Raw genomic sequence first — 27194 nt, 5'->3', positions numbered from 1 at the left:
GATGACGTCACTTTGAACTTTAACCCGGAAACCGGTATCAAAGGTCAGACTCAGAGCAACGGGGCGTCCGGCTGTTGTTTGTTTACGTTAAAATGTTTTTAACGTAAATAAAGTAATTAATTACGTTAAATAATAAATCAAAGTAACTAGAACGTTAAGTTTTAGTGGGTTTTCCTTTTGACTATGATCGAAAAACCAATGGTAAGGGGTTTACTTTTAATGGAAATTGGGTATTTTAGGCTTAACCTTAATTAATTAGTAATTAATATTTAGATGAATAAGTGGGCTGTTGTTTGTATAATTGGGACCGTCATGGGTATCATGTACCAATCCGAGGTCGAAAAAGATCTATGGACTGTTAGTAAATCCGTTAGGTTAAATGCTAAAACTGATGATGCCATTAATTTTGTAACAGCAACTGATTACATGAGCAAGGCAGGTTAATAATTAATAATAAGATTAAGGGAAATTAATTATAACTTAATTTAATTATAATACTCAGTGGTTCCCCTTTGCATCACACGTAAGAGAAGCTGATGGTAGACCTTTAGGAATAGGCAAAAAATATCACGCAATATATGACATTCCCTTTTACGGTAAAATGCATTGCTATTATCACTTCAGAGCTTAATAATTACATAATTAAGTTAATGACGATGTTAATTATAGGTGAAACTAAAGCCCTCTATAGAATAGTTGATTATCAACCACTATCAAAAGCAGTTGTTGAAAGTGAGGGCATTTTGCGACCTCGTTTAGAATTCAACTTCCATCCATTAGACAAAGATGAAAGCAGAATGTCCGTTACGATATCTTTTAGAAGACGTAGTTATTTATTTCAAGTGAGATATTTTAATTGATTGGCAAGTTAAGAACTTAATTAAACTATAATTATATTTAATTATATTTTCAGTATCTAATGGGCCCATTTATATATTTTGTCACAAATCAAAGACTCCAACACTCCTTATTCGTACTTAGAAGTATTACACCCTTTTAAAAGACGGACTTTTCTTTTCTCAATCTTAATTTTTCTTCCTTAGAAAACTTTTTAGGGAGATGTTTTAATTGCCATTAATTAAATGGGCAGCCTTTAATTAATTAATTAAATAAATAAATAAATAAATAAAAAATAATAATAGCCTTAGCCCTTTTTTTAATTAATTGGCAATTAATTTCCTCCAAAATCATTAAATTAAATTAAATTAAATTTAAAACTTTAAAAATTAAAGTAATTTTTCCCATAATCTGGATTCTTTCTAGATCTTCCGACACGTCCAGTGACACTAGTCAGCAATTATATAACAATGTAGGCGCGATATTAACTTAAAAACGGGTTTTTAACCAAATTAAAATTAAAATTAATTTGTAGATTAATTTTATACACATGCAAGCTTGGAAACTAGATTTTAGAAAAATGTCACGTAACATTGATTGCAACAATCTTGTCAATTTTTTATATACAACAAGTCACTGTATTGTATTTAAATTATAATTAATTAGTCTACTTAATTTTAATTAATTAATGTGTGTAAACATGTGTGGAAAAAATAATGTCATTTTTAAAGCACAACTGTGATTTCAAATACAACAAAAAAAAAAGTAAAACAAATCCTGAATCTCAATAAAATGTTTTATTCCCAGCATTAATTAAGCCTTTTTTATTTAATTTTAATTATTTTTAATTATTTTTCATAAATAGGGTATTAATACTCCATGTTATTTTATCTTGGAGTCGTTGACGCAAGGAGCTGCTGGTAAGCGTAATCTCCAGGTTACTGTTAGGCATATTACTCCTTGCTTTTTTCCAAGACGGTTTAGACGAATAACAAGTTGGTTGGCGGAGAAATATTGTTTTACTTCGAAACAAATCATATGTTAGGACGATAAGAACGTCGGAGTTAGCGAATTCACTCCCCATCCTCGCATACTTTATTGAGAAACTTCGTCTGCTTATATTTTGACTCCACCCACAAATTCTGTATATAGCTACTTCTAGAGATCGAATTTGTGGGTGGAGTCAAAATATAAGCAGACGAAGTTTCTCAATAAAGTATGCGAGGATGGTACTAGAGGCTAAAGCTACGATCCGACGTTCTTATCCCATAAATCGGTTTTTGGTTAGGATAAAATAAATTCATGGTCAAAATTGCAGTAGTATAAATAATTTATTGATCAATTTTTTTTTCTTTTTCTTAAAAACAAACATTAAAAACAAACGTGTAAGATGTTTACAGTTTAAATAAATCTAATTTAAATAAAACCTGTCCTAATTATAAACGATGAGTTTTAATTTGAAGAGAAAAACGTCGGGGATGAAGAGCTGAGAGATAACCGGCGCGAAACATTGGCACTTCATGTAAACGCGTTAAAAACAAACAAATAAACAAAGAAGCGAACATTGAATATAAGACTAGCAACATGAAAACGTAACATGATGGACAATTTACGTAACAATTAAGGGTATAGGTTGAAATATTGAAAAGACCCGTAAAAGTAGAACTTCAACAATGGCATTTTGAATGGTTAAAATTTCATAAAACAAAAAGTCAAGTAGGGACCTAAGACATTAACGTACATCCCGCGTCATTCGTAGACCCATAGAAAACAGTTTGAGATCGGCTGTTTAGGCCGTAAGGGCATGAAGGACAAGTACTTCTAACCATAAGTCAATCTCCAAGAAGAATAAAACCCATAAGTAGAATACTTTCCAAGTAGTTGCGAGTAACTGGTACTTGGGTTCTCGAAGTTGTTGGGAAAATGGACTAATCTAGTACCTAACCTGACGCAAAGATATACCTACAGATAATTCGAAGAGTGATCAAGTAATTCAAGTCTAATAATATCCGTAATGTCCGTGTCCATGTCCATGTCCGTAAGCTGGTCTATGGGCGTATGGGGAGGCGTACGCAACTGGAGCGGCCTTAGCGACGATGGGAGCCGAAGCGTAGGCGTACGGGGCAACTGATTTGTAAACGGGAGCGGCGGCGTATACGGGAGCCGTTCTATAAACGGGTGCGGCAGCGTAAACTGGAGCTTTGATAACAGCCGGGGCAACGTAGGCCGCAGCTGGTACGACGGTCTTAACTGGGGCGTACGCCTCAGTACCGGCATAAGGGGAGGCGATGACGGCGGCGGCTGGAGCGCTGGCAGCGGTACCTGGTTCGTTGGTCTTAACGACAACGCGGAATCCTAATTCATCAGCGATGTATTCGACGCGTCGAGTGCGACCATCAATGTCGGTGATGGTGTACGCTCCCTTCTTGTTTCCCCATTTGTCCCCGGTTTCCCATCGTCCGTTGGAAGCCCCTAATGGATCCACGATGTCGTAGTTGAAGGCGTAATTTCCATGGTCCTTTCACAACAAGTAGTTTCAAGTTAAACCCAAAAACACCTAGCGAGAAGCGTTATGGAATGATCAACTTACGTCCTGCGTCCTGGATTGTACGCTCTTACCACCGCTGACAATACCAGCGGATACGTAAGAAATGGCCAGAGAAACGACAAGTATCTTTTGATAAAACAAAGATAGTTTAAGTCCAATAGTACAAGGAACACTGTTCAATTCCATGGGTTTTTTTTTGTGTTCTGTAAATGTTTTCAAGAAATCTTTCAACGAACTTGTACTACCGCTGATTTAGCACCTTATCGTACATCCCAGACGTTTGTTTTCAAGTACACGTTCGAGGAAAGACTTCGACGCGTTCGTAATAACATATCCATCCAATAAAGAAACCATGGAACCGAATTCAACTAATCTACAATACAGTCGCGTTCGACTTGGAATGGACAAGTACCTGAGCAATCATGATTTCCTTCGCGTTCTTTCGAGCTAGAATCTAACTACCACGAGAGAAGTGAAAGTTGGAAGACTTATGAAGTTGAAGATTAGTATCCCGGGGTTTATATAGGTTACCAGGAACGTTCTGGTCATTATTAAACAGTCGGTACAAAGGCGCGGCTATCTCTTCACCATACGCTTTTTCACCTCCCGCCCAACCCGCCTCGCCCTTCCTTCCTTTGGCACCACGCGAAGAACCAATCAGAGACTACATTCTAGAACAAACCGTTAAAATAATCTCGACCTTTTGTTTTCAGTCACGGAAATAATGTCCAAGAGAGAAAAAGATAGAGAGAGAGAGAGAGAGAGTGAAAGAAAAAATCCTTTGTAAGCAAATTTTCACCCCTAACTCTTAATGTAACGCTCGCTATCTTATAAGGTGGTTCAAATCTTTCCCCTAACGTAACTAAACTCCACCTCTTCTATTGTTCGACCTTCACCCATATATTTATTTCTTCAGATTTCTCCTTGTTTGGGGAAAATCGCGAATTCGAAAAGAAAAAAAAAAAGATTTGTTTTCTTAGGTGAATTATTGTAACGATATGAAATTCCAAGATTGACCCACTAGTTGCCCACCTAGGTTACTAGATTTACGTAATCAATTCGAGGGGTAACTCGCTTAAAGAGGGAAATGAGCTGATTCATACGTTGTCCAATTCAATCTCATTTCCAAGTGATGTCACCCTCGCATCGATAACTTTTGAAATACTTGTAATATATCAGAATAATTAACATATTGGACTTGAAACATTCATTGTGAATTCCTTCCAAGAACAGGATGTTAAAGGTCAAAAAAGGTCAATCAGGGTTTATTAGGAAATATATTTCGAATCTGGTTGCCGGATTAATAGACTATACGATACGCTCTCGAAAACAATGCGGTTTCAAACATTTCGTAAGCTTAAGATATGAACTAGCCCGGATATGTTGTCATAAATGTAACTTTTGTCTTCACCCACCCACTTATGAATTTCCGATTTGTAATTTAATCACGTCCGGCGTTTACGAGAAACGAATCCCTTGTTTTATCACAATTAAAACTTGTCAAAGTCGCTACCGGAATCCGTGTATGATGGACACTTGAAAATTAGAAACGACGCCCAACTGTACTTGCTTAATTAGTAACGCTAGCTAGGTATCAGTAAGCAACACCTTTCCAAGGCTGCAAACCAAGAAGCGTAACATTACCAGTTATTTCTCTCAAAGCTTAACATCGTCAAACAAATCTATTGTTTCAATAGGTAAAGTATTGTTTGTTATAGAACTTAGCAGAAGTTAATTTTGAATCTCAGACGTACGCGGCCATTCAACCCTTCAAACGCAAAACTTTAATAATTCAAAGCATTGATCTTATCACCACGTAGCGCATTGGAGAGGACCACCCTGGTTCGAAAAGAATGTGTTTATTTACCTACAATAATGCCTAGAAAAAAGGGAGAGGTTCCTAAACAATACCTACGAGGTAGAAAAATTTGAACTCTGCTTCATTAGTTTCTTCAGTATAGACTTAAATTGATACCAACAGGGTTAAAACAATGTAAACTAAGTTAATTACTTGGTAGTAAAGAGGAAGGTAAGCCTATAGCGTGTTCCCTTTTCCCTCGGACATTAATCTAAGACCAATCTTTAGGTTTGGAATTAAGTACTCTGGTTTCAATCGCGCCCACACGCGAGCAAGCTAGCTGGTCACATCCTCGGGGTTGTTTGGAGACTGGTGTTGAAGGCCACGGCGGAGGAAACTGGGTGCTCAAATAAATACCACCCTGATTCAGTTATGGCAATCGCGAGAATAATCGCAATAAGACATTTCATTCTTTAGGGTGTCATTAAAATTGACCAGGTCATTCATGAAGCCACGCGCGTGATAGTTACGGGCAGGTGCAATGACGTAATGGACGGACCCGCCTTTTTTTAATTCAATTATTTAAAATTAGGTAATTACATTACATTGTATTATTCGTTAGTGGTCATTTTCCCTTCTCAGCTGTATCCAACCAGTCTCGTAACAATTTAGAGCGGGCCAGACAGGCTTCGGTCACTATTGTATATATTTCTTTATCATATTCTTTTGTTAACTAAATACTAAATAAAAACATTATAATTAAATATACTTTTTTTGTATATACGCTTTTGTTAATATAGGAGTTTTGTAGATACCTTTTTTATACAACAACTGCACTGAACTGGACTTCAGAAATCCGGAACTTATTTTATATAGTATGATATCGAAACAATGGGTCATTAAAAGCTCTTAATATTTTTTTTTTACGATAAAAAGTTTTTGAATTTTGAAATAAGAAAAAAAATAGAGATAGTAAATAAAAATAAATATATTATTAAAATTATTGAACTACTTTAAAATATTTTATGAGTACATGATTGTTGCTAAGAATTTAGGAAATAGACTTCAAGAGGTCTATTTTGTTTGTAAATAAATAATTTAGTAATAGGAAACCATATCGAATTAAAGTAGAATTAAGAATTGATAAGGGAGAAAACTACACTTTACTTTCAAGAGAATCATTTACAATCTATTAATATCCAATACGACTAAGTTTCAAACCCCTAATTAGAAAAAAAAAAACGAAAAACATAAATTGCATGAGGCCCTTTTTGTGTTAATAATAATAAACCTTCAAACCATTCCATTGTCTTTAAGCTTACAAACACGGAAAAAAAAATTTAACATTCCCGAATTTCGGAAGTTTAAATGGTTTGGTCCCTATCGACACGTAATTAACTTAGGGAAAGTAAAAAAAAAGAAAATGTAATCTAAAAATAGTTACCCCGATATCATAATTAGTAAGTATTATTCAATTGTAATATTTAATTTAGGCCATTATAACTTTAACCTATCATTAAAATATAAACTCGTCTATTTCTTTTCAGCAGGGAAATGAAATGTTTGGGTGGAGTTACCAAGATTTAAGAAAATGTGTATTTTCAAGATTCAACTGTCGCTATGGTTACCAAAGAAATAAAATGGTCGGACATTACTAACAGCTATAGTTGGTAAACCTAATTAAATTAGTCTGAAAATTGTCCGACCCCTCGAATCTCTGGTTTGGTCCTTCTAAATGATATTATACTTTATATTCTTTATTATTATTCTTATATGGAACGGAAATTCACGATACTACCATTATATAAAGTGTCTTAAGTGTTTTCCTTTCGTTGTTCAAAAGTGCCGGTCTATTTTATTATTATTATATTATTTTTTTTTGGTTAAAAAATCTTTTGAGTGTGTTATGTTAAAAAAACTGTTTCCCTTTTAATCTAATTCAATTTATTTGATGGCCTTGTTGTCAAGTTAGAATTATGTTCACTCGTTTTCCGCTCTTTGTGTATGAAATGAAATTGAATTTAAATTTATCTATTATAAATTTTCAAATTTTCAAAAGAAATAGGCTTATCGCAAAATGATTTAAACCAACTGAACTGATTTTTCAATGGAGATAAATAGTTTAATTTATATAAATATATTTTTTTTAATAAATTTTAATGTCCACTTGATAACCTTGAGTTTAATTAACATCGGGATAAAATTTAATTGTATCAAATTTTACGACGAGTGTCTCGATAATAAAACAGAATTTGTAACAATATTATAATTAAAATGCCACCCAGTGACACCAAAGGGGTAAAATAATTAAGAAATAATGTAATCTTCAATCTCAAACTCGTAGTGACTTTACCCTTTATCTGGTAATAAAATTGATAAACCTTTCCAACAAGTAAAAACTGATAAAATAAAAACCCGAAACCAAAATTCTAATTAAATAAATACCCCAATTAAAATTCCCTATACCCCATAAAAATATATAAATTATATTTAATTATTTAAAATTTACGACCGTGATAAACTTGTAAGGTCAAGAACGGATAATATGCAGTATTTCTTGTCCTTGGGGGTCAGTCAAGTTTCTCATTTTGCTTATTAGTGGTCTGACAATAAATGCCCGACTAGGTACGAAAGAAATCTACCTATAATTTCTAATTTCTGGTTAACAATTAATTCTCCTAGCGGGGTTTGAAAAACCAAAAAAATTAACGGTAGCTGCTACCCACAGGATACAACTTGTAATAAATTTATAAGGACATTGGAATAAAGGTAACAATGGATTCAAAGCTCCCCTAGTTATTGTTTCAAAGAATGGGTAAGAGAAAAGCAATTCGTGACTTTACGGGTTCGTTTTAAATTGTTTTGTTGTTAATCACTTTCTACGCTCATTAAAATCTAGCGACTCATTAAGAGGTTTCGAGATATATGGTACGTAAGTAATGTACGCGAATTATTACGTACGTGTTTGTAATGAAGGACATTTAATTAAATGTAATGAATTAAAATTGATTAAATTAATGATAATTATATTTTTATATGAATTGATATTGGGATCAAGAAATTTATACCAAGAGAGATGGAGATAATATATTTGTGATTTTTTTAAACAAACATTCAGACACAACAATAACACCTGTTTTAAATTTTAAGACAATTCAGATAATTGGCAATCACCACTTTCTAAGCTTTCGAACTTAACTTTCTTGCCTACCGATGTTTGCTCCGCACTTTTCTTGAACTACTAACTCGTGTCCCACTTAAACCGTGACTTTATGAGGTAACGTTTAAAGCATTATTTATATTCGGACATTGAACAATACCGAGCTTTATCTTATGTCTCTTGGAAAATAACTTTCTCTTTCAAATTTCTAGCCTAGAGACTGACAAAGTTCTTAAGTTCGCGAATTCTTCGTTAATTGGGTTTAAAATTAAAATGAAACCTTGTCACCCCATATACCTTGAAGGTCTGAAACTTAATTAGCATTAAAAATAATGATAATAATATAGGACTAAGAAAATTCCTCAAAATTTAATATTAAATACTTAGTCCCGAACCCTCCAACTACTATTACCCGGAGCTGTAAGGTTTATTGCTCGTCATCCCACACGGAGCAAAAAAAAAAAAAAAAAAAAATATATAATGAAAATTATTCAAATAAAAATTAAAATTATCAATGGTTTAATTAGATTTAATATAATTAAGAATGCGATGTGATATGACCTACAAATAATTATCCTTGTATTTAAGTAATTTAATTTCAATTCATTGTATAATTATAAAGAATTTAAAGCGCAGTTGACGAACATTTTTTTCGCACCGTTTTCCAAAAAAACACTTGTACACAAGTATTTATTAAATTTAAAGACCAACTCACGAATTTTTAATAAGTAATTAGAACACTTCCGTATTCTGTTACATTTTTCCCCCATACTCATTCAACAATCAAAATGTAAGAAACAACTTAAACCAAACTATCTAAGAATATAAGATATCATTTGGTATATTGAGGTTAAGAAACCAATTTTCATTGCTTAATCTCTCTAATACAATAAGATTCCGTTAAATTATTTAGACCTATAAAGAAATAAAAAAATTGAGTTTCATAAAAAAAATCGTGATGAAGTTCTTATAATTCTATCTCGTTTCGAAATCTTATAGTTTTCATTTTAGGCTTAGCGAAGATAAGAGGGTATATAGACACCCACCCAAAGTTCACTATGGGTGCTATTAAGTCGAGGGCAACTATGTTACTTACTTTCGAAAATTCGAATAATTGTATTAATTGGACGAAATGACTTTTAGGACGCAAGTTGGTAATGGTTTTGTTTGGCCCATTGTTTTTTTGTATCCACTCAAGCGTGAAGTTGAAATTGGCACCACACGCGATCGTTTATGAGGTCTATTGAATCGTAGAACTATTTATTTTCTTACAAAAGAAGTCAACAGTAGCATTTTGATTGCAAAAACGCACCATTTTCAGATTCGAAACTCCCGCGTTTCAAACCCACGTGACCAACACCATAGGACGATCGTGCCATCTATTGACTACAAAACAAAACACGTTTCCCGCCAATTTAAATTTATTTTCATAGCATCGCGCCATCTCTCGACTACAACACAAAACACGTTTCCCGTCAATTTAAATATAACTTCATGACATCGCGCCATCTATCGACTTGAACCTAAAACGTTTCCCGCCAATTTTTGAATATAACTTCGCGCGCGTACGCGTTTGTAAACAAATAAACAAACACCACAAAAAGACACGAATAATCCCGTGTTATCTTTTTATTATCAATGTTTTCTTTACATCGCCTAACATTTTGAACTATTTTATAAGCGAGGCTTATGTTATTTATAATTTCTTTACATTTACATAGAGATTAAGTAAAAAGAAGGGGAGAAGAAAGGGTACCTTGGTCTTCAAACGTAACTGCGACGAAAATAGTTGAAAAACAAATAAGAAAAATGTGTGATAAACTAGATGACAATAACTTTCGTTTCAACCTTTCCCGGCATAATTAAATACATTTAAAAAAAAAAAAAAAAAAAAAACGTAGCTGCATTGTTAAAATAATTAATACTGTTAATATTATTTAATTTTCTTCCTGAAAAAAAGGGGGGGGGGTTAAATTAGGCTTAACTAGAAATAATTTGACGGAGAATAATATTATTTATAATTCTTTCTTTCATCTAGTTTACCACCACACGACTGAGATTAATAATAATAATAATAAAAAAAATTGACCTAGGCCTAATATTAATTAATCTTTTAGGACATTTACGTATGAAAGACTTGTATGTATTACGTATTGTTCTTTATGATTTTTTTTAAACTTGTTAATTATATTAACAAATATCCTTGGCATTGTTCCATCACTCGTTAAAAAGAAAACGAACACTTCAGAAAAGAAAGATAGACATAAAACAAACGGGGAACAAAGAAATTAATCACAATTCCGAATTCCCCCTTTCCCAATGATGACTGATAACTTGATAAGTCTGTTAGTCACTGATAATTTCAATTTCTTCCTGTGTTTAGTCAGGAGTCTAAATGCTTTTCTTTTTCTTAACAGAAACGGGGGGGTTATTTGTCGGCACTACTCTTTTTCTGGGAGATTTGACGTTATTGACATTGGGGATTGTTTTATAATTAGATTTTGTAGAAGAAATAGAAGAAGATTCCGTTTCATTTTTTAACGGATTTTGTTGCAAGTTTGAGATGTACTGCAATTGAGTCGCGGCTTGATTATCATTGGATTGACCGCGAGATGTCAAATTTTTGTACAATTCTTCGCGAGATACATTTAATAGTTCAGAAATGTTAAAAGAATCTTTTGGTGATGATGACGCAAATTCATCATTATTTATTTGTTGTTGTTGCGGTTGTGGTTGTTGTAAATTACTCGATGTTGAATCTCGGGAGTTTGTATCAGTTTCCAATAAATTTGGTAAATACTGTACCACTTCGTTACCAGTAATATCTCCTTTAGGGAATCGATAAGAGTCCTGATTGATTGATTGATTAAAGTCTTAATTATTACTTAAATTACAGCCCAAAAATCAAAGTAATCCGCGTTAAATTTAATTAAACGTTACCAAAGGTAAATTATTTCCAGGTACTGTATCATCAGCACCATAGAGCTGCGTGAATATTTAAAATTTAATTCTTAGTTAGTTTTAGTTCGCAATACAAAAATTAATGTTAATTAGCCTTATTCCTGATCAGCGCCATCTACCCATAGCGGTGACTTTGAGAACTACTGTAAGCGGCAAGCCAATCAGATGTCGCTAAAATCTGGTGACGTCATTTTTGGTAAGACCCGAGAGTGCCAGTCAGTGACGTCACCAGATTTTAGCGACATCTGATTGGCTTGCCGCTTACAGTAGTTCTCAAAGTCGCCGCTATGGGTAGGTGGCGCTGATCAGGAATAAGGCTAATTAATAATTACGTAACTATTAATTATATAAAAAAGGTCTTACCCCCAATAAAGTATCGAAACTAAAGGCATTTCCAGATACTTGTTCAGTTAACCAATCTAACTCGTTATCAACATTTTCCACGTGATCGGAAAACGCGGATCTCAAAGATAAACATTAAAATTATTATTTTTACACGGAATTATAAACTTTTCGTTATAAATAATTAACTGAAAACCCATCAACAATTGATTGACCTTTGTCCTCTATTAAGGAAAATTTGGTAGTTAAATAAAATAATTTAGAAGGTAAAAAGAATTAAGAAAAAGCCAGGTGAAAGAGAAAAGGTAATTGAATTTTGAGGTATCAAGTCAACAGAAGGAAACAAAGTGCTGATGAGATTCTTCATTTAATTGATTTGATGAATTTATATTTTGGAGTCTTTAATTATAATTACCTTTCGATATCATATCTTTTGTAACCGGGACTTAACAATGAGGAACTAAAACATACATAACCCAACAAAGGGAAGAAGTTTTTCGTCAAATTTATGACGATAAAGAAATATAATATTGCAAATAAGTTATCAACAGTTTTCAAGGAGCCAGAGACCGACAAGTAGACCATAACTTAAACTCAACCCAATTTCTTTCCTGCAAAAAACCCAATTTCTTTCCTGCAAAAAACCCAATTTCTTTCCTGCAAAAAACCCAATTTCTTTCCTGCAAAAAACCCAATTTCTTTCCTGCAAAAAACCCAATTTCTTTCCTGCAAAAAACCCAATTTCTTTCCTGCAAAAAACCCAATTTCTTTCCTGCAAAAAACCCAATTTCTTTCCTGCAAAAAACCCAATTTCTTTCCTGCAAAAAACCCAATTTCTTTCCTGCAAAAAACCCAATTTCTTTCCCGCAATAAACCCAATTTCTTTCCTGCAATAAACCCAATTTCTTTCCTGCAATAAACCCAATTTCTTTCCTGCAATAAACCCAATTTATTCTGCAAAAAAACTCTTATTTATGAGACTTTGCTTAAAATAAATTCTCCCCTTCAAATTATTGCAAAATATATTTGTAACTTAGATTTTTAGCAAATAATTTTCAAGTCCCTGGCCCCTTTCGTAAAATTGGTACATAAAAACAGATCGAGACTTATAAAACTGAAGAAATACAGTACTGAAATGACTCCAGCAGAAGAATGAATCACGATCATGCTAACTGTAACGATAAAACTTACAAAGATAGTTGAGCCGGGTCTGTTAAGGCTACAGTCATTTTATCCCTGTCATTAGTATTATTGACGCTTGAAGTGGAAGGCGTGGCCTCAATTAAATCGGGAACAATCAGAGTTTGTGGGGTGGTGGTGGTGGTGGCAACTAAAGGAACGTTTGAAGGACAAGAGGCGGAGCTGGTTTTGGGGCTAGAAGTACGTTGCATTGTTTCATTTTGTTTTTGATCTGTATTAGAGTTTTCAGTAGATTCCCTCGTTTCAACCAAGTCATTTAAGGACAATGCGACTGGGCTAGGAGAATTCAGAAATTCATTTTCAAGTACTTCATTCTCCGATGGCGACATTAAAATTGTGTTTCTGATAGAAAGATTACAACATTTTTGAGTACCAATTTATTTGGGTAAGCTTATTCTCTTACGTTGGTGTTTGTAATGGAACAAGTACACTGAGTGGTTCCATAATCTCGTCAGTGTGTAAAGGACTGTCAATGGATGGACTATTGACCAACGGTTGATCGGGAACGGGACTTTGTTCAGCCTGAAGAGAACTACTTTCTAAAACTTCTTGATTCAAGAGATTTGGGTCAATAGGTGAAGAAACCGCTTCAAAAACGTCTGAAGGGAATTTCGCGTCTACTAATGAATCAGTGACGTCCCTGATAACTGGTCCACCCATATTACTAGTACCAGGAGCCTATTCCATAAAAATGGTCTTTAATAAAGACATTCAGTCACTTTGTAAGTGGTCCAAGAACTCTAAATACTAACAGAATACTGTCTGGACAACCTAGACAACTTGGGTATGTCTGTAGAGCCAGAATTAGCGGAAGTATTGGGCGAAGAACTATCGTACAACATTAAAGGCAGTTTTCTTTGTACAACATTGATATTTCTATTTCCCGGTTGAACTAAGGTCACCAAGAAATGAATCAATTTCTCCACAACTTGTTGCTGTTTCATGTGTTTTTGTCTTAAAAAGGCCACTTCCCTCCAAAGAGATTCATTTTCCCGTTTCATGCTATTCAGTAAAGAATCTACATTATCTTGCTTGCCACGAATGGCTCTGACATCAGTCAGAATCTCCCTCATAACTTCCGCATTTGTCCCATTTAAATTATCGCTAGTGGAGGCTGTACCAGTAGCTGGTCCACCTCGACTGGTAGAAGTCTAAGAAGAAAAACCTTAAGTACTTAGACAAAAGCGTAACATTAAAGATACAATTTGAAAAAGAAATGATGACTGTACAGGTACCGGAACTTTGCGTTTTATGTATTCCAACAACTTTTCTTGTCCCTTCAAGAAATACTGATGATAAAACTCCACCGTATCTTTCTCAGTTTTTAAACCACCTTGATCAAGGTTCAACATTTTTCGAAACCCATCTAATTATATTTACAAATCCCAGAAATTACTAATAATTCAGTTCAGTTTCTAAGTAAAAACAGGTTTAACAATGCCTTATCACATATTAGACTATTGCCATATTCATATTCATTTATTATGGGTAGTTTTCAGGCTAGAAGGATTCATATCATTTACACAATGAGGCCAAGTTACTTGGACAGGGTTCGTACAACTTTTGAAAAACCAATTTCCCTGAGATTTCCAAGTTTTTCCCCCATATATTTCCCCGAGTTTTCCAGGTTTTTTCCCCATATATGGAGTATCCCATGGAGGGGATGTTAAAAAACATTTTTTCGTAATTACTCTGCCCATGTTTGCCGCAACCCCAAGTACTTAGTATCATTGGAAGGGGGACAATAGGGACTTGGCAATTTAGGCTTAACTCCGCCCCCAGCGCCATTATGGTAGGTTTTTTTTAACAGAATGAAAAGCTATATAAGCCTCTCCTCCTAGTATGTTTTTTAGCACTAGTGGAAGGTAGCCTGACGTTGCATGACGTAGTACTGTCAAGTCCCTATTAGGACTATAACTTTGCTATAAGATACTCAAAACTAAAAGGACTTACACGCAAGTACAGTGTTAAATAACATAAGTGATACACTAATATAAGTAAGACAATAATAATTAGTGAGACGCTATAAGTAACATAATAACAATAAGTGAGACTGTAATATAAGTAACAAAATAACAACTAGTGAGACGCTAATATAAGTAACAAAATAACAATTAGTGAGACGCTAATATAAGTAACAAAATAACAATTAGTGAGACGCTAATATAAGTAACAAAATAACAATTAGTGAGACGCTAATATAAGTAACAAAATAACAATTAGTGGGAGAAAATATAAATAAAATAATAACAATTAGTGAGAGATAATATAAGTAAAATAATAACAATTAGTGAGAGATAATATAAATAAAATAATAACAATTAGTGAGAGATAATATAAATAAAATAATAACAATTAGTGAGAGATAATATAAGTAACGAAGTAACAATAAGTGAGACGCTACTGTAAGTAACATAAAAACAATAAGTGAGACGCTACTATAAGTAACATAATAACAATAAGTGACACAAGTTTCCATGAATTTCATTCTAAATTTCAGACTTTTCTGTCAACTATTTATTTCCCTGAGCTTTCAAGGTTTGTATGAACCCTGTTGGAGGACAAAGTTATCTGCATTTTTGTCCTCCAAATAGCCTGGAATCCATGTGCATATGGTATGAATCCTAGTTTGAAAACTATTTTCTAAGTAATTCAAGTCTAACATAAATATTTGACAATTTCCAGCTTTAGGGACTTGAAAGAACTTAATTTTTTTTTGATAAGGCACAGTTAAGGCTACTTTTCAGAAACTTACACATATTTAACTGCCTTATAAAGCTGGCCATGTTACTGTGTTTAAAATACATTGGCAACAACTCTTTGGAAAAACGGGTTTGGTCATGAATAAAGAAACTCAAACCATTCTGAAATTAATATTGACAAACATATTGTAATTTGATGTGCAATATGAAAGTCTTCTTGCAAATAATTTGCACTTAAAAATATAATTGTAACACTTGGGAATATATTATTTTGACAATTTCAAAATAGGAGAAAGGAGGATGACAAGTTGACAATGACAACTAGCTTAATGTTAATTGAGTTTAGTCTATAGATTGAATTGAAATAAAGTGGTCCCAAGTCTATATTAGGCAAGGAAAAAATTTCTACCATGTATATTTCAACTATAGGCATGAGTAATAAACACCCCTACACTTTGGGAGGCTAAAAAAATTGTGGAGGTTGGACTTTAAAATGTAAAAATATAAAAATAGAAATCTAAAAGTCAAATTTTATCAGTTTGAGTTTGACTACAGCTGGATGTCAACTGGGAAACCTTAATATTTTTATAAAAACGTGACGCGTATTCATTCAAGAACTAGCAACTCATCTATAATTACAAATATCCTAATTACAGTACAGTATTCTATGCATTGATTCGATGTTGAAACCTTTCCCCATCCCCGGGCCAAAACAGGAAAGCCCTTGATACTCTGAATCTCTAAGCCTTGGCTATAGATTAAAAGGAGGAAATTTTATATTACCGAACTCCAACATATTAAATCGTCGCATTTAGGATCCTCAACCAATTTCCATAATTTCGTCAAGAAAGCGGGAACACTTCCCGTCCCTCCTACATCCGTCGAATGCATAATTTAATTAAAGAAATTAAGTTTACCGGACATTTATAACAACACGTTTAACGCAAACCGCTACCGAACAGCCTACTGCGTTTGTTGTTTTGCATTTGGAACCATAGATATAGTAAAACTATAAAGGGTCCCGAATGAAAAAGTTACGTAACACGAATGACGTCATTTAGCCTATATGTCGGAATTTCCTCATTCCTCCGGAAATGATATCAGTACCGGCTCTTTACTCTCATTGGCTGACAAAACGTAAACAAACTTCCCAATTGGTTATACTCAGGGGGGGGGGGGGTAAACTTTGACATTTGTAAGCAGACGATAGGTCCCCGTTTATTTATTCATCGTTGGTGATGAAATTTAGTTAAATTTATACTTAAAATGTCGTTCAAAAGCGTTTTAAAATGGTTGATAGTATTATTTTTCGGTATTTTAGTTCGGTTATTATGTTTTCAATCGTCTCTACACGAGATTTTCGTCAACAGAATCGAAATTTCAACGCCAGTAAATGCGTGGAAAAGAGGTGATTCTTAGGCCTTGGCTACCATTTTTTGACATTTAGATTAGATATTAATCCCGATTAATTATTTTAGTGACCGAAGGTGTTAATTTACAAAATTCAAAAATATCCCCATACTCTGGTGACACTTTTCACGAAGTTCCGTTAGCTTTATGGGTTTATGCCAAGTTATTTAAACACATACCCACATATTTCCCCATTTTATTTATGGTAAATGTTAAAATTAAATTAATTACAATTAAGGGATATATTTAAATCCTATATTTTTAAAAAGGTCAGTGACATCTTAACTGCGTTACTACTAGCATGGAGCTCAAAAATCTATTCCCAAAATTTGGTATATCTTAAATAAACCTTTTTCAGTTAATAATCTTTAATTAAAATATAAATTAATTTAATTTAATTTAATTGTTATTAGTTAAAACAAGAATCAAAACTCAAGGTCCCTTCATCGTTTAAAACATTAACTTTAAGTACAACTAGCATCATTGACATCCCATTTTATGTACTTTGCATGTAAGCAGTTTAATTATGTTTTAAATTAATTTATGTTAAATTTAATTATTTAATTAATAAATCTAGCTATCTATTTTCGCCATATTCCATATTTTCCTGCGTTGGTCAAGCAACAACTTCATTAACAAATTTTATTCTAGCTTTAGTTTTCTTATCAGTTGCTTCCAGTAAGAAATTAAACAAACTAATTTGAATTTATTTAAATCTTTCAAGCAATAATTATACTGTTCCTTAGAAAATTGGTTCCTAGCATCTGTATGTCTTTCCATTTTGAGTTACCACTCTATATACCCTCTTATTTTACTAGTCCCAATGTTAATTGGAATTTTAAATGATGAAAATTCTGGCAAAGTTAAATTTGGTCTAACTTTTACGCTAACTGCAATGGCTATAGTTGGGCTACTATATGTCTCTAAAGAATATATGGGAAATTGGGATTTCCTTACAACAACTTATGGTTCAATGTAATAAAATTAAACTTAATTATAATCTTCCAAAATTAATAATTATAATTTGAAAATAATCACAGATTAACTGTACCAGATTTGACCCCAAATATTGGTCTATTTTGGTATTTTTTCACTGAAATGTTTGACCAATTTCGGGTTTTATTTCTCTGGACATTTCAAATTAACGTGTTTATCTATGCCTTGCCATTGGCTATAAGATTTAAGTATGCTTAACTACCTTTTTTAATAACCCTTAAAGGGAGGGTGAAGTAGAAAATCAAGTGATTTTTTATCGATTCTTCTACCAATTTTAAGACCAGTCTGCTTAGTGAAACATTCAGGAAATACAGATTCCGAATGATTTTAAAATTATTTCAAATTAGGTTCAGATTTAAAGGATAATTTTAAACAAGGACTGCCGACCAATCACGTAACGCCCTGCCTTTTTGTTAACAAAATTATCGTGGCACGTTCCATGTTGAATGAAATTTATCAGGAGATTTGATAAAATTCGCGCGCAACGTGATAATCATGGCGCGAGACATGGAACGTGCCACGAGAATTTTGTTAATAAAAAGGCAGGGCGTTACGTGATTGGTCGGCAGTCCTTGTTTAAAATTATCCTTAAAATCTGAACCTAATTTGAAATAATTTTAAAATCATTCGGAATCTGTATTTCCTGAATGTTTCACTATGCAGACTGCTCTTATAATTAGTAGAAGAATCGATAAAAAATCACTTGATTTTCTACTTCACCCTCCCTTTAATTAAAACTAACTAATTTATTGTCAGAAGGGAACCAATGCTCCTTCTCTACGTCCAATTGTTTTTGATTGCCATTTTTAAATCATACCCAAGTATTGGTGACTATGCTATTCCAATGGCATTCCTCCCTGTTTGGAAACACAACTTCCCGTGTAACTATCATTTATAACATTGCCAAGAATGTTTTAAACGCGTTTATCTTAGTTTTAATTAATTATTCTATACTTTTCAAGTCATGAGACAAAGTTTTTTAGTTGGTTGCATTCTAGCGGTAACTTCAGTTTTGGCACCATTATTGTGGTATCTCTGGATCTATGCGGGGAGTGCCAACTCGAATTTTTATTTTGGAATAACTCTAGCCTTTAATACGGCCCAGGTCTGGAATTTTTTTCATCCCGGGCCATTTTAGTCTAATATTTCTAATAAACAATATTCTCTCTCTCTCTTTTCCCCCCGTTAATTATCTAGATTTTTCTAGTAACTGATCTGTTATTTGCTTATTGCAAACGAGATTATCATTTGGCAAATGGAATAGAATTGGATGAAACAGGTCAACCACAAAGATTAGACTTAAAATAGTTACTGCACTTTTGCAGTAATCAAATTATGAGGAAAAAGTTGAATATTAGTACTTCATTTGTGGCACAAAAATGAAAGTATTTCTTACAAGATAGAATCTTAATCATTGTTTTTCATACGTAATTAGTTACATTAACATAAAACTTGGAAATGTTTAGAGAAGTATAATAAATATTCATTTGCAACAAAAAAAAATGGTGTTTTTATTGTAAAATGTGTTATTAGATTACTAATTTTCTCTAAAATGATCTCAAACCTGTTAGAAGAACATAATCTGACCCCTATTGAATCCCCCGACTTAAGCCTAACGTAAAATCTGACCCCCTATGACCTATATTAAAGACAAGGCTTAAGCCTAATCTGACAACTGTGACCTATATCAGTTTAGAGAAGTATAATAAATATTCATTTGCAACAAAAGTTGTGTTTTTGATTGTCAAATGTGTTATTAGATTACTGATTTTCTCTAAAATGATCTCAAACCTGTTTTAGAAGAACATAATCTGACCCCTATTGAATCCCCGACTTAAGCCTAACGTAAAATCTGACCCCCTATGACCTACATTAAAGACAAGGCTTAAGCCTAATCTGACAACTGTGACCTATATCAGTTTAGAGAAGTATAATAAATATTCATTTGCAACAAAAGTTGTGTTTTTGATTGTCAAATGTGTTATTAGATTACTGATTTTCTCTAAAATGATCTCAAACCTGTTAGAAGACCGGAATCTGACACCTATTGAATCCCCCCGACTTAAGCCTAACGTAAAATCTGACCCCCTATGACCTACATTAAAGACAAGGCTTAAGCCTAATTATATCAAACACAAGGCCTAAAGCTAAGATGCTGTATTATCCCCCTCAAATTGCAGTCATTCATCTTCAAAATTAGGCCTATCTATTTAGTTTCTTGAATTAATTTGAATGTTTATTCTAATTTTAATAGTTTTCCTATAATATAAATTAAATATAACTTACGTTTTCCTTGAAAATGGCGGGAACGGGAGTTCTGTAGTCACGTGATCAAATTTAAAAAAATCCTTAAGTGTCGCCATCTACGGATAAAAAGTAAGGCGGGAAATTCGAAATTATTTCGAACACGATTCAAAATCGTAAAAATACGTCACGTAACCCATTTTTAATTATAAAAACGGAATCAATAATAGATTAAAACGTAACAAATTGTAAAAAACCATTTTTTTTAATAAGATTAATTAATTTGCAAATAAATCTGAAAAAGCTTCATTCTCTCAAGAATAGAGATGAATTTTGCTATCAGCACCAGCCGATAATATCCATGGTTGATTTGGATGAAACTGACAATCTAAGATTCCCATATCATTCGTTACTTTATGACCTTTTAGAACTTTGACGGGAACAATTAAAGGATTTTGAAGCAAATCACTATTAAATAAATTAAATTTAGCGTTACTTAGAATTAGAACTAAGAGATGGTAACTTAGGTACTTACTTGTAAACCATTCCGTGTGAAATAATTACGGAAGCATCATCACTAGCTGAAGCAAAAAGAGGATATTTACGATGCATTGTTACTTGTCTAATAGCTCTTTTATGATGACGTAAAGTTTTGTAAGGTTTAACGGAAAGATCCAAATCAAACCAACTCAATCTACAATCAAAACTTCCGATAATTACATGATCACCTAAAGGGGGAGAAGAATTAGATAACAATCAAAATTAATTAAAGTTATATTTAATTTAATTAATTATTAGTTTACTTACCATTGGGATGAATTGCCATTGAAGATAACCACTTGCAATTGCAAAGCAATTTCTTAGTTTGAGCTTGTTTAAGCAAATTGAATATTCTGACGTGACGTTGAGTGGCAACAAAGAAATAAGGTCGGGTAGGATGGAATAAAACTTTCTGTACCAGTCCGTTTGTTTTTGCAAATGGAGCAGTCGATGCTCTGGTAGATAAACGATGTACCAATACCACTTGATTGGTATTAGCAGTCGTGACTGAGGCCAAATAATCACCCTTTGATTGCCACGTCACTTGTTCAACTAAACTAAAGTGTTCTACGGTGATACGGATTCCTTTATGGTATTCTGGATCATTTAATTGAATTGATTTCCAAACTACTGATGTTTTTGAAGTAACTACGGAATTAATTATAAATAATTAATTTAATATTAATTATTTTAACCTAATTTAATCTAATATACCATTACCCTTTTCTTCCATTTCATTAACTTCAACCGAGTCTGAAACCGCTTGCAAAGCAGTATCAGTATCATTCATGACATTTTTACTTCCAACACCCGGATTTACGATATAAATAAAGTTTCCACTGTAATTATTAAGATAATTAAGTTAATTAATATAATTTAAAGTTGTAAATACTCTTAAATTAAATTAAACTCACGAGGTTACAGCTATGAGACTAACACTCGAATTAGGACACCAAGCGACTGTCCTAACAATTTCATCAAATTCCAAAACTTTGACGCAACGTCCAGTTTGAATTTCCCAAACTCTGACTGTTTTATCATTTCCTCCAGAAGCGAAAAATTGTCCGGATGGTTCAATAGAAATGGAGCGAACCATATCCGTATGTCCTTCATAAACCAGAGCTAATGTTGTCGGGAAAGGTTGCAAATCTCTGGGTTTTGGTAGCTTGGGAATCAAATCTTCGGGATCTACGTTAACTTTCATTTTAATTTGTCTGGGACAAAGATAAAGATCCAAACAACGTTCGAAACGTTCTTGGGTAAAGTGTTTGTAACCAGGAACCAATCTTAAGCTGTCGTATTTCTTAGTTATGAAATTAATCTTTCTCATTTCAGGGTCAGTTTTCTTCCATTTTTCAATTTCAGCTTCGTTCATTAAATATTCCGGAGGAGGGTTGTAACTCTCTTCGTGACCAGGAAGTTTAAGTTTAGGTGCGGGAATATAACGTTGCATTCTCCTGCTGATCTCATTCTAAATAATAATTGATTAATTAAATTAATTTAATTAGCCTTATTCCTGATCAGCGCCATCTACCCATAGCGGTGACTTTGAGAACTACTGTAAGCGGCAAGCCAATCAGATGTCGCTAAAATCTGGTGACGTCATTTTTGGTAAGACCCGAAGAGTGACGTCACCAGATTTTAGCGACATCTGATTGGCTTGCCGCTTACAGTAGTTCTCAAAGTCGCCACTATGGGTAGGTGGCGCTGATAAGGAATAAGACCGCTAATTTAATAGAAATTGTTTTTAATTAAAATTAAACACTTACTTCATTTTCATCTTCCCATAATGGATAAAACTTTTTGGGTTCCTTCTTCGGAGGTTCAGGCTTCATCCAACCCATTTTAATTGCGTGAACCATTCTAGAAACTTTCTCTTTCTCGTGTTTTGAAGGAATAAAAGATCTTTTATGTTCGGGGCGATTTGTAACTGGATGAATCATTGTTTTGTACGTAAAGAAATCTTCAAATGGCTGAAAAGAAAATTGTTTAAAGTTATGATTAAGATTATGTAATTAATTTTAATTAAATACCTGATAAGGATCAAAATTTCCATCAGGATATCGCCCTTTTTGTATATTATTAATTAATTCCAAGTCCTCGTCTGTTAGAATGACGTCTTGTCCAGTTTGAGGGTCCCTAACTGTTCTCCAGTAGTTAGGGTCATCCATTTTCTTAATAAAATCATCAAGTTCATCTCCTTGGATGGGTTTAATAATTTTCTCTCCATCCCAATCGTATCCCAAATGGGGATAATCATTGTACCAATGTAAAGGAACATTGCCAATTGTGTTTCTTAGGTCCTGAAGTTAATAAAGGTTACATTATGGTTGTTGAAGATTAATTTAATATGTATAGAACAAACCTCTTCATCAGATGAATCTTCTTCATATTCATCTTTTTGAGGTTCCTTTCTGTCTTCGGAGTTATTTTCCTCACCATTTTGACTCGTTAAAGACTTATCTTCATTGTCTTCAAGCTCACTTTCTTCAATGTCGCTGGATTTTCTTTGAAGAAGTTCCTCAACATCGCTATCTGTGTGCATGGAGGAAGCATCATCATCATCTTCATCATCTTCTTCCTCGGAGGAATTTACATGAACTTCTAGACTAGATGTTCGGGAGACTCCTTCAGAATCATCTCCGCTATCCTTAGGCATTAATTAATGTCAATATTTATAAAGATAATTAGCGTAATTAAGTCTTAAAATGCTAAGCCTACTTCGCTGGATTCGCCTTCTTCGTTTTCTAGATCGGAATAGACGCTGGAATCATCGTCGGATTCAGTAAAATTGGTCTGCATGTTACGCGCGATTTTCGTATTTTAATAATTAAACTTTTAATTGACTATAATTAGTTTTTAAGAGTGTTTTATAATTACTTAATCGCAAACCACGTGTACATGCACATGCATAAGCAGACGATCATCCGGTATAGAATATTTAAAAATTATTTGCTGACCTCTAGTGGTTTATAGCTCTAAAACAAATAATTAATTTTAACTAAAATTGTTATTCAATTTAAAAACTAAATTGGAAACTATATAAAATATAAATAAATTTTCTGTATATTATAAATTAAATAATTAAAATTTAAAATTTTACATTAATTGGCGCGAAATTCAATTCAATTAAACGCATGCGCGATAGAGTTTTAATTAGATAGAGAGTAAATTTTCTCATAGCATCCCTGGTTTCCTGGAAAACAACGACATATCCGCATCCGATAGAGAAGTGAGAGGTGATTCCCAACTTCAAGGAATTTCTCGGATTACCTTTTTAAAGGAAAATACCTTTCTCAAACGGCATTTCCTCTTCCGGTTCTTAAATAAAAGTTAGACGAATAGTTTTCTCAAAAAGACTTTGCGGTTCCTGGAATTGTCCTTAAAATTTTACGTTTCTTGAGAAAAGTTGAAAAAGATGGGTAACAAAATTGTGACGTTTACGGAGGAACAAATAGAAGATTATCAGGTGAGAAAAGTTTATTAAAATAATTCAATAAGTATAATTTTAATTTTTAAAGATCTCTAATGAAATACAATCATAAATATGTAACCTTTCACTTAAAATATTTTATTAATGTCAGTTTTTGGTATTTTTCATCATAAAAAATAATTTTAAATTTATAATATATCTCTTCAGTTTCAATTAAATTTAATGTCATGGGCGATGAGCTTAAACTCCAAAAATAAATTAAATAAATTATTTTCAGGACTGTACATTTTTTACAAAGAAAGAAATTTTACGGTGAGTTTATTTCAAGAATATTTTAAAATAAATTTGACAATAAAGTTTATAAGGGCGGGAACATTTTTGAAATCATAATAGCGGCAAAAAGCACATTATCCTAAACAATATAATTTCTGGTTACCAAGCGGTTTAATAAGGTTGTTTTTCAAATCAAATTATTACCTTAAAAACCGGTTAAAACGATATACTTCTAAGTTTAAATAAAAATAAGCAATGAGACTTTTTCTTAAAAACCAGAATAACCTAGTTATATCGCACCATGTGATAAAACTGCCAATAAAGCGGTTATACTCCGTTAATTTTGAAAAAGTCTAGAATGAATGAAAAAAAGATAGAAATAAAACCGTAAAAGAGTCAAAGGTCAAACGGGATAGTGCCAAAAATATTTTTAAACTAAATTTCTTAACAATAATAATACTTTAAAGATTTCACGTGTATTTACAAAAATAAAATAAGAAATACAGGCGTAAATCCAATACAGTTTTAGTTTCTTTTATCAACGCCAGTTCAGGTAAAAGGATTATACTTTATTTTTCACATCTTTCATCCCTTACGCACGGAAAATGTAGGTAGTTTTCATTTTTTTTCCTATTGAAGATATACTATGGCTTCGTATAAAAACATACATTCGAGGGGGTAGATACTCCGGAAGTCAATGTACACCGTAAAGCATGTACCGTATGTAGTACCGTAAAGCAGTTACACCCGAGTTCACTCGAGTATCTACCTCCCTCGTTTGATTCCTACATTAACCACGTGTTCCAATTCCGAAAAAAGGGAAGGGGTGAAACGCAAAATTGTCTATTAGAAGCTCATAAATGTAAAGTAATCTTGAGGGGAAACACCTTTCATTTTCTTGTTAATATTAAACAACTGGCGTTGGGTTACTTTAAGATATGGGCTTCTATCATCCATCCAACTTTGGGTGGTGATGCTATGATCTTCAGCACGCGATGACCTCCCTAGAGACATAACCACACCCTAAGACTATTAAATCAAACACTATACGTACGGTTATTGAGGGCAAAGCTGCCCAACCTGAACCATCTGCTTGCTATGTACATATCCTAAATTTCTCCTATACTGAGTAATAGCAGATACCACCTTCCACCGCGTTAAGGGTCTATGCTGTATAACGTAGGGTGACATTACTAGGATAGGGATCAGAATTTAATATATATTAAAAATTACTGAATATAAAATTAGGTACAATAATTATTTTATAATTAGGTTAAGAGTTATTTGTTAAAAGTAAAATAATTTAGTATTAATGAGATATTAATAATTAACAGAGTACAAAAACGATTCAGAGAATTGGACCCTAAAACTGTACCCCAAGTTATGACGGGAGACGAAGCTCACACTGTCGTGGTTCCTTTGGAAAGGGTGGAGAAAATGCCCGAATTAAGGGTAAGATATAACCCTATTTCCAAAGTGTGGCCCTCGCTTTCCTTTTAAAAAGCTTATATAAATTACGTTGAGCAAATATTACAACAATCCCACGCGGTTCTTAATAATTCAAACAAACGAAAACAGATATCGTACCTTCCCTCCTACGCGTTTATGAACTTTAGGAAGCACTTTGAAATTTTATTAACAAATTATAATTTAAATATTAATTATTTGTTAAACAGGAGAATCCTTTTAGAAAACGTATTTGTCAAGTGTTTTCCCACGACGGCAGCGGAAATATGACATTCGACGATTTTCTCGACATGTTTTCCGTTTTCAGTGAACAAGCTCCCAGGGATATTAAGGTGGTCTATGCTTTTAGAATATACGGTACGTTGGACGTTAGTCAAACGCAGTAAAAACCCAGATTTTATCCCTCAAGAGGGGTAGTTAGGGTTGTCGTCTTCTAGACCTAATGCGTACATTCAACCCTAAAACCTTAATTTCAAATTTATTCAATTAGATTTTGATGGGGACCAGTTTATCGGGACAAAGGACATCGAACAAGCCGTGATTGGATTAACGGGGACCGAATTAAGTCCAGAAGAAATTAAATTAGTTGCTGAAAAGGTCTTGGACGAAGCGGATGTAGATGATGATGGGAAATTATCATTTATGGAGTTTGAACACGCCATTTCAAGAGCGCCTGATTTTTTGGGGTAAATTGAAGCTTATATAATTTGAATAATCATTAAAATTAGCATTAAAATAATTTTTTAACATTCGCCCCTGTACGTTTGTCACGGTGCTTCACCTTTAAGCATTGATGCATTGAGGGAACAACATTTCTACAGGGGCTACGGGAAAATACATGGGGAGGCAATACCCTATAAGCGGGCTTCCCTGGTTGAACACCGGTGTAGTGCGTGATAAGCATACCTGCAGGGGCTATCAGTTTATTACGCGTTTATATTTAAATTATATTAAATTAAATGTATTTAAATCATATTAAACTAAATAAATTTATCTTTCTTGGGTTTTCAGATCTTTTCATATCAGAATATAAAACTCCCGACCCATCATGACGTCATCTCTGAATAAACCCAGATAATGTTTTGTAATTTACAAAAATACCTTTTCGGGTTCAATATTTCTCTGTGGAAATTTCGAAATCGTGTAAGACCAATGGTCAATATTCAAAAAATACGCAGAATGTTTTTAAAGAGAGAAAGAAAGAAAAGCAACTATCAAACATATCATGAATAATTGTCATAATCTTTATAAATAAATAAATAAAATAAAATTATTTAAAAACT

General features: G+C 33.2%; 6 protein-coding genes across 10 annotated transcripts; 3 read left to right on the top strand and 3 right to left on the bottom strand.

Annotated features, from left to right (window-relative positions):
- The first annotated feature begins 42 nt into the window (after positions 1-42).
- On the top strand, positions 43-1650 carry LOC149690723 (uncharacterized). 2 transcript variants are annotated; one of them, XM_089870340.1, is made up of 6 exons: positions 43-201; positions 274-435; positions 503-596; positions 670-842; positions 914-983; positions 1264-1650. In XM_089870340.1, the coding sequence occupies exons 1-6, from the start codon at positions 184-186 to the stop codon at positions 1311-1313; spliced, it is 567 nt and encodes a 188-aa protein (XP_089726466.1). In that variant the 5' UTR covers positions 43-183; the 3' UTR covers positions 1314-1650. The 2 variants fall into 2 exon arrangements, with proteins under 2 accessions (XP_089726466.1, XP_089726467.1); XM_089870341.1 differs by having other exon boundaries at positions 914-1650.
- A 244-nt stretch (positions 1651-1894) lies between these two features.
- Positions 1895-3988, bottom strand: LOC149690722 (uncharacterized). 2 transcript variants are annotated; one of them, XM_089870339.1, is made up of 3 exons: positions 3798-3988; positions 3428-3511; positions 1895-3355 (listed from the first exon to the last, which is right to left on the bottom strand). In XM_089870339.1, exons 1-3 carry the CDS (start codon positions 3807-3809, stop codon positions 2837-2839), a joined length of 615 nt encoding a protein of 204 aa, XP_089726465.1. In that variant the 5' UTR covers positions 3810-3988; the 3' UTR covers positions 1895-2836. The 2 variants fall into 2 exon arrangements, with proteins under 2 accessions (XP_089726465.1, XP_089726464.1); XM_089870338.1 differs by having other exon boundaries at positions 3428-3988.
- A 5969-nt stretch (positions 3989-9957) lies between these two features.
- On the bottom strand, positions 9958-16552 carry Hsf (Heat shock factor). 3 transcript variants are annotated; one of them, XM_089870333.1, is made up of 10 exons: positions 16332-16552; positions 15602-15710; positions 14082-14212; positions 13599-13997; positions 13250-13524; positions 12838-13188; positions 12062-12106; positions 11668-11767; positions 11284-11328; positions 9958-11193 (listed from the first exon to the last, which is right to left on the bottom strand). In XM_089870333.1, exons 1-10 carry the CDS (start codon positions 16437-16439, stop codon positions 10735-10737), a joined length of 2022 nt encoding a protein of 673 aa, XP_089726459.1. In that variant the 5' UTR covers positions 16440-16552; the 3' UTR covers positions 9958-10734. The 3 variants fall into 3 exon arrangements, with proteins under 3 accessions (XP_089726459.1, XP_089726458.1, XP_089726460.1); XM_089870332.1 differs by having other exon boundaries at positions 14076-14212; positions 16332-16551; XM_089870334.1 differs by lacking the exon at positions 12062-12106 and having other exon boundaries at positions 14076-14212; positions 16332-16551.
- A 181-nt stretch (positions 16553-16733) lies between these two features.
- On the top strand, positions 16734-19457 carry PIG-U (phosphatidylinositol glycan anchor biosynthesis class U). The gene is made up of 10 exons (XM_089870331.1): positions 16734-16956; positions 17027-17163; positions 17228-17290; positions 17372-17469; positions 17536-17636; positions 17705-17933; positions 17999-18142; positions 18711-18835; positions 18917-19059; positions 19152-19457. The coding sequence occupies exons 1-10, from the start codon at positions 16815-16817 to the stop codon at positions 19260-19262; spliced, it is 1293 nt and encodes a 430-aa protein (XP_089726457.1). The 5' UTR covers positions 16734-16814; the 3' UTR covers positions 19263-19457.
- Positions 19458-20381: 924 nt separating this feature from the next.
- LOC149690719 (ribosome biogenesis protein bop1-A) lies at positions 20382-23677 on the bottom strand. Its single transcript, XM_089870329.1, has 9 exons — positions 23460-23677; positions 23104-23388; positions 22772-23041; positions 22508-22711; positions 21653-22209; positions 21459-21577; positions 21006-21386; positions 20734-20926; positions 20382-20666 (listed from the first exon to the last, which is right to left on the bottom strand). Exons 1-9 carry the CDS (start codon positions 23538-23540, stop codon positions 20513-20515), a joined length of 2244 nt encoding a protein of 747 aa, XP_089726455.1. The 5' UTR covers positions 23541-23677; the 3' UTR covers positions 20382-20512.
- Positions 23678-23861: 184 nt separating this feature from the next.
- Cib2 (Calcium and integrin binding family member 2) lies at positions 23862-27126 on the top strand. The gene is made up of 6 exons (XM_089870330.1): positions 23862-24207; positions 24449-24483; positions 25779-25896; positions 26121-26268; positions 26402-26597; positions 26923-27126. Exons 1-6 carry the CDS (start codon positions 24157-24159, stop codon positions 26942-26944), a joined length of 570 nt encoding a protein of 189 aa, XP_089726456.1. The 5' UTR covers positions 23862-24156; the 3' UTR covers positions 26945-27126.
- The last annotated feature ends 68 nt before the right edge of the window (positions 27127-27194 follow it).

Source organism: Phalangium opilio, unplaced genomic scaffold, assembly GCF_054372755.1.
Source record: "Phalangium opilio isolate 3A_F unplaced genomic scaffold, DU_Popi_V2 ptg000031l_1, whole genome shotgun sequence".
NCBI lineage: Eukaryota > Metazoa > Arthropoda > Arachnida > Opiliones > Phalangiidae > Phalangium > Phalangium opilio.
This window is presented reverse-complemented; position numbering and strand designations above follow the sequence as displayed.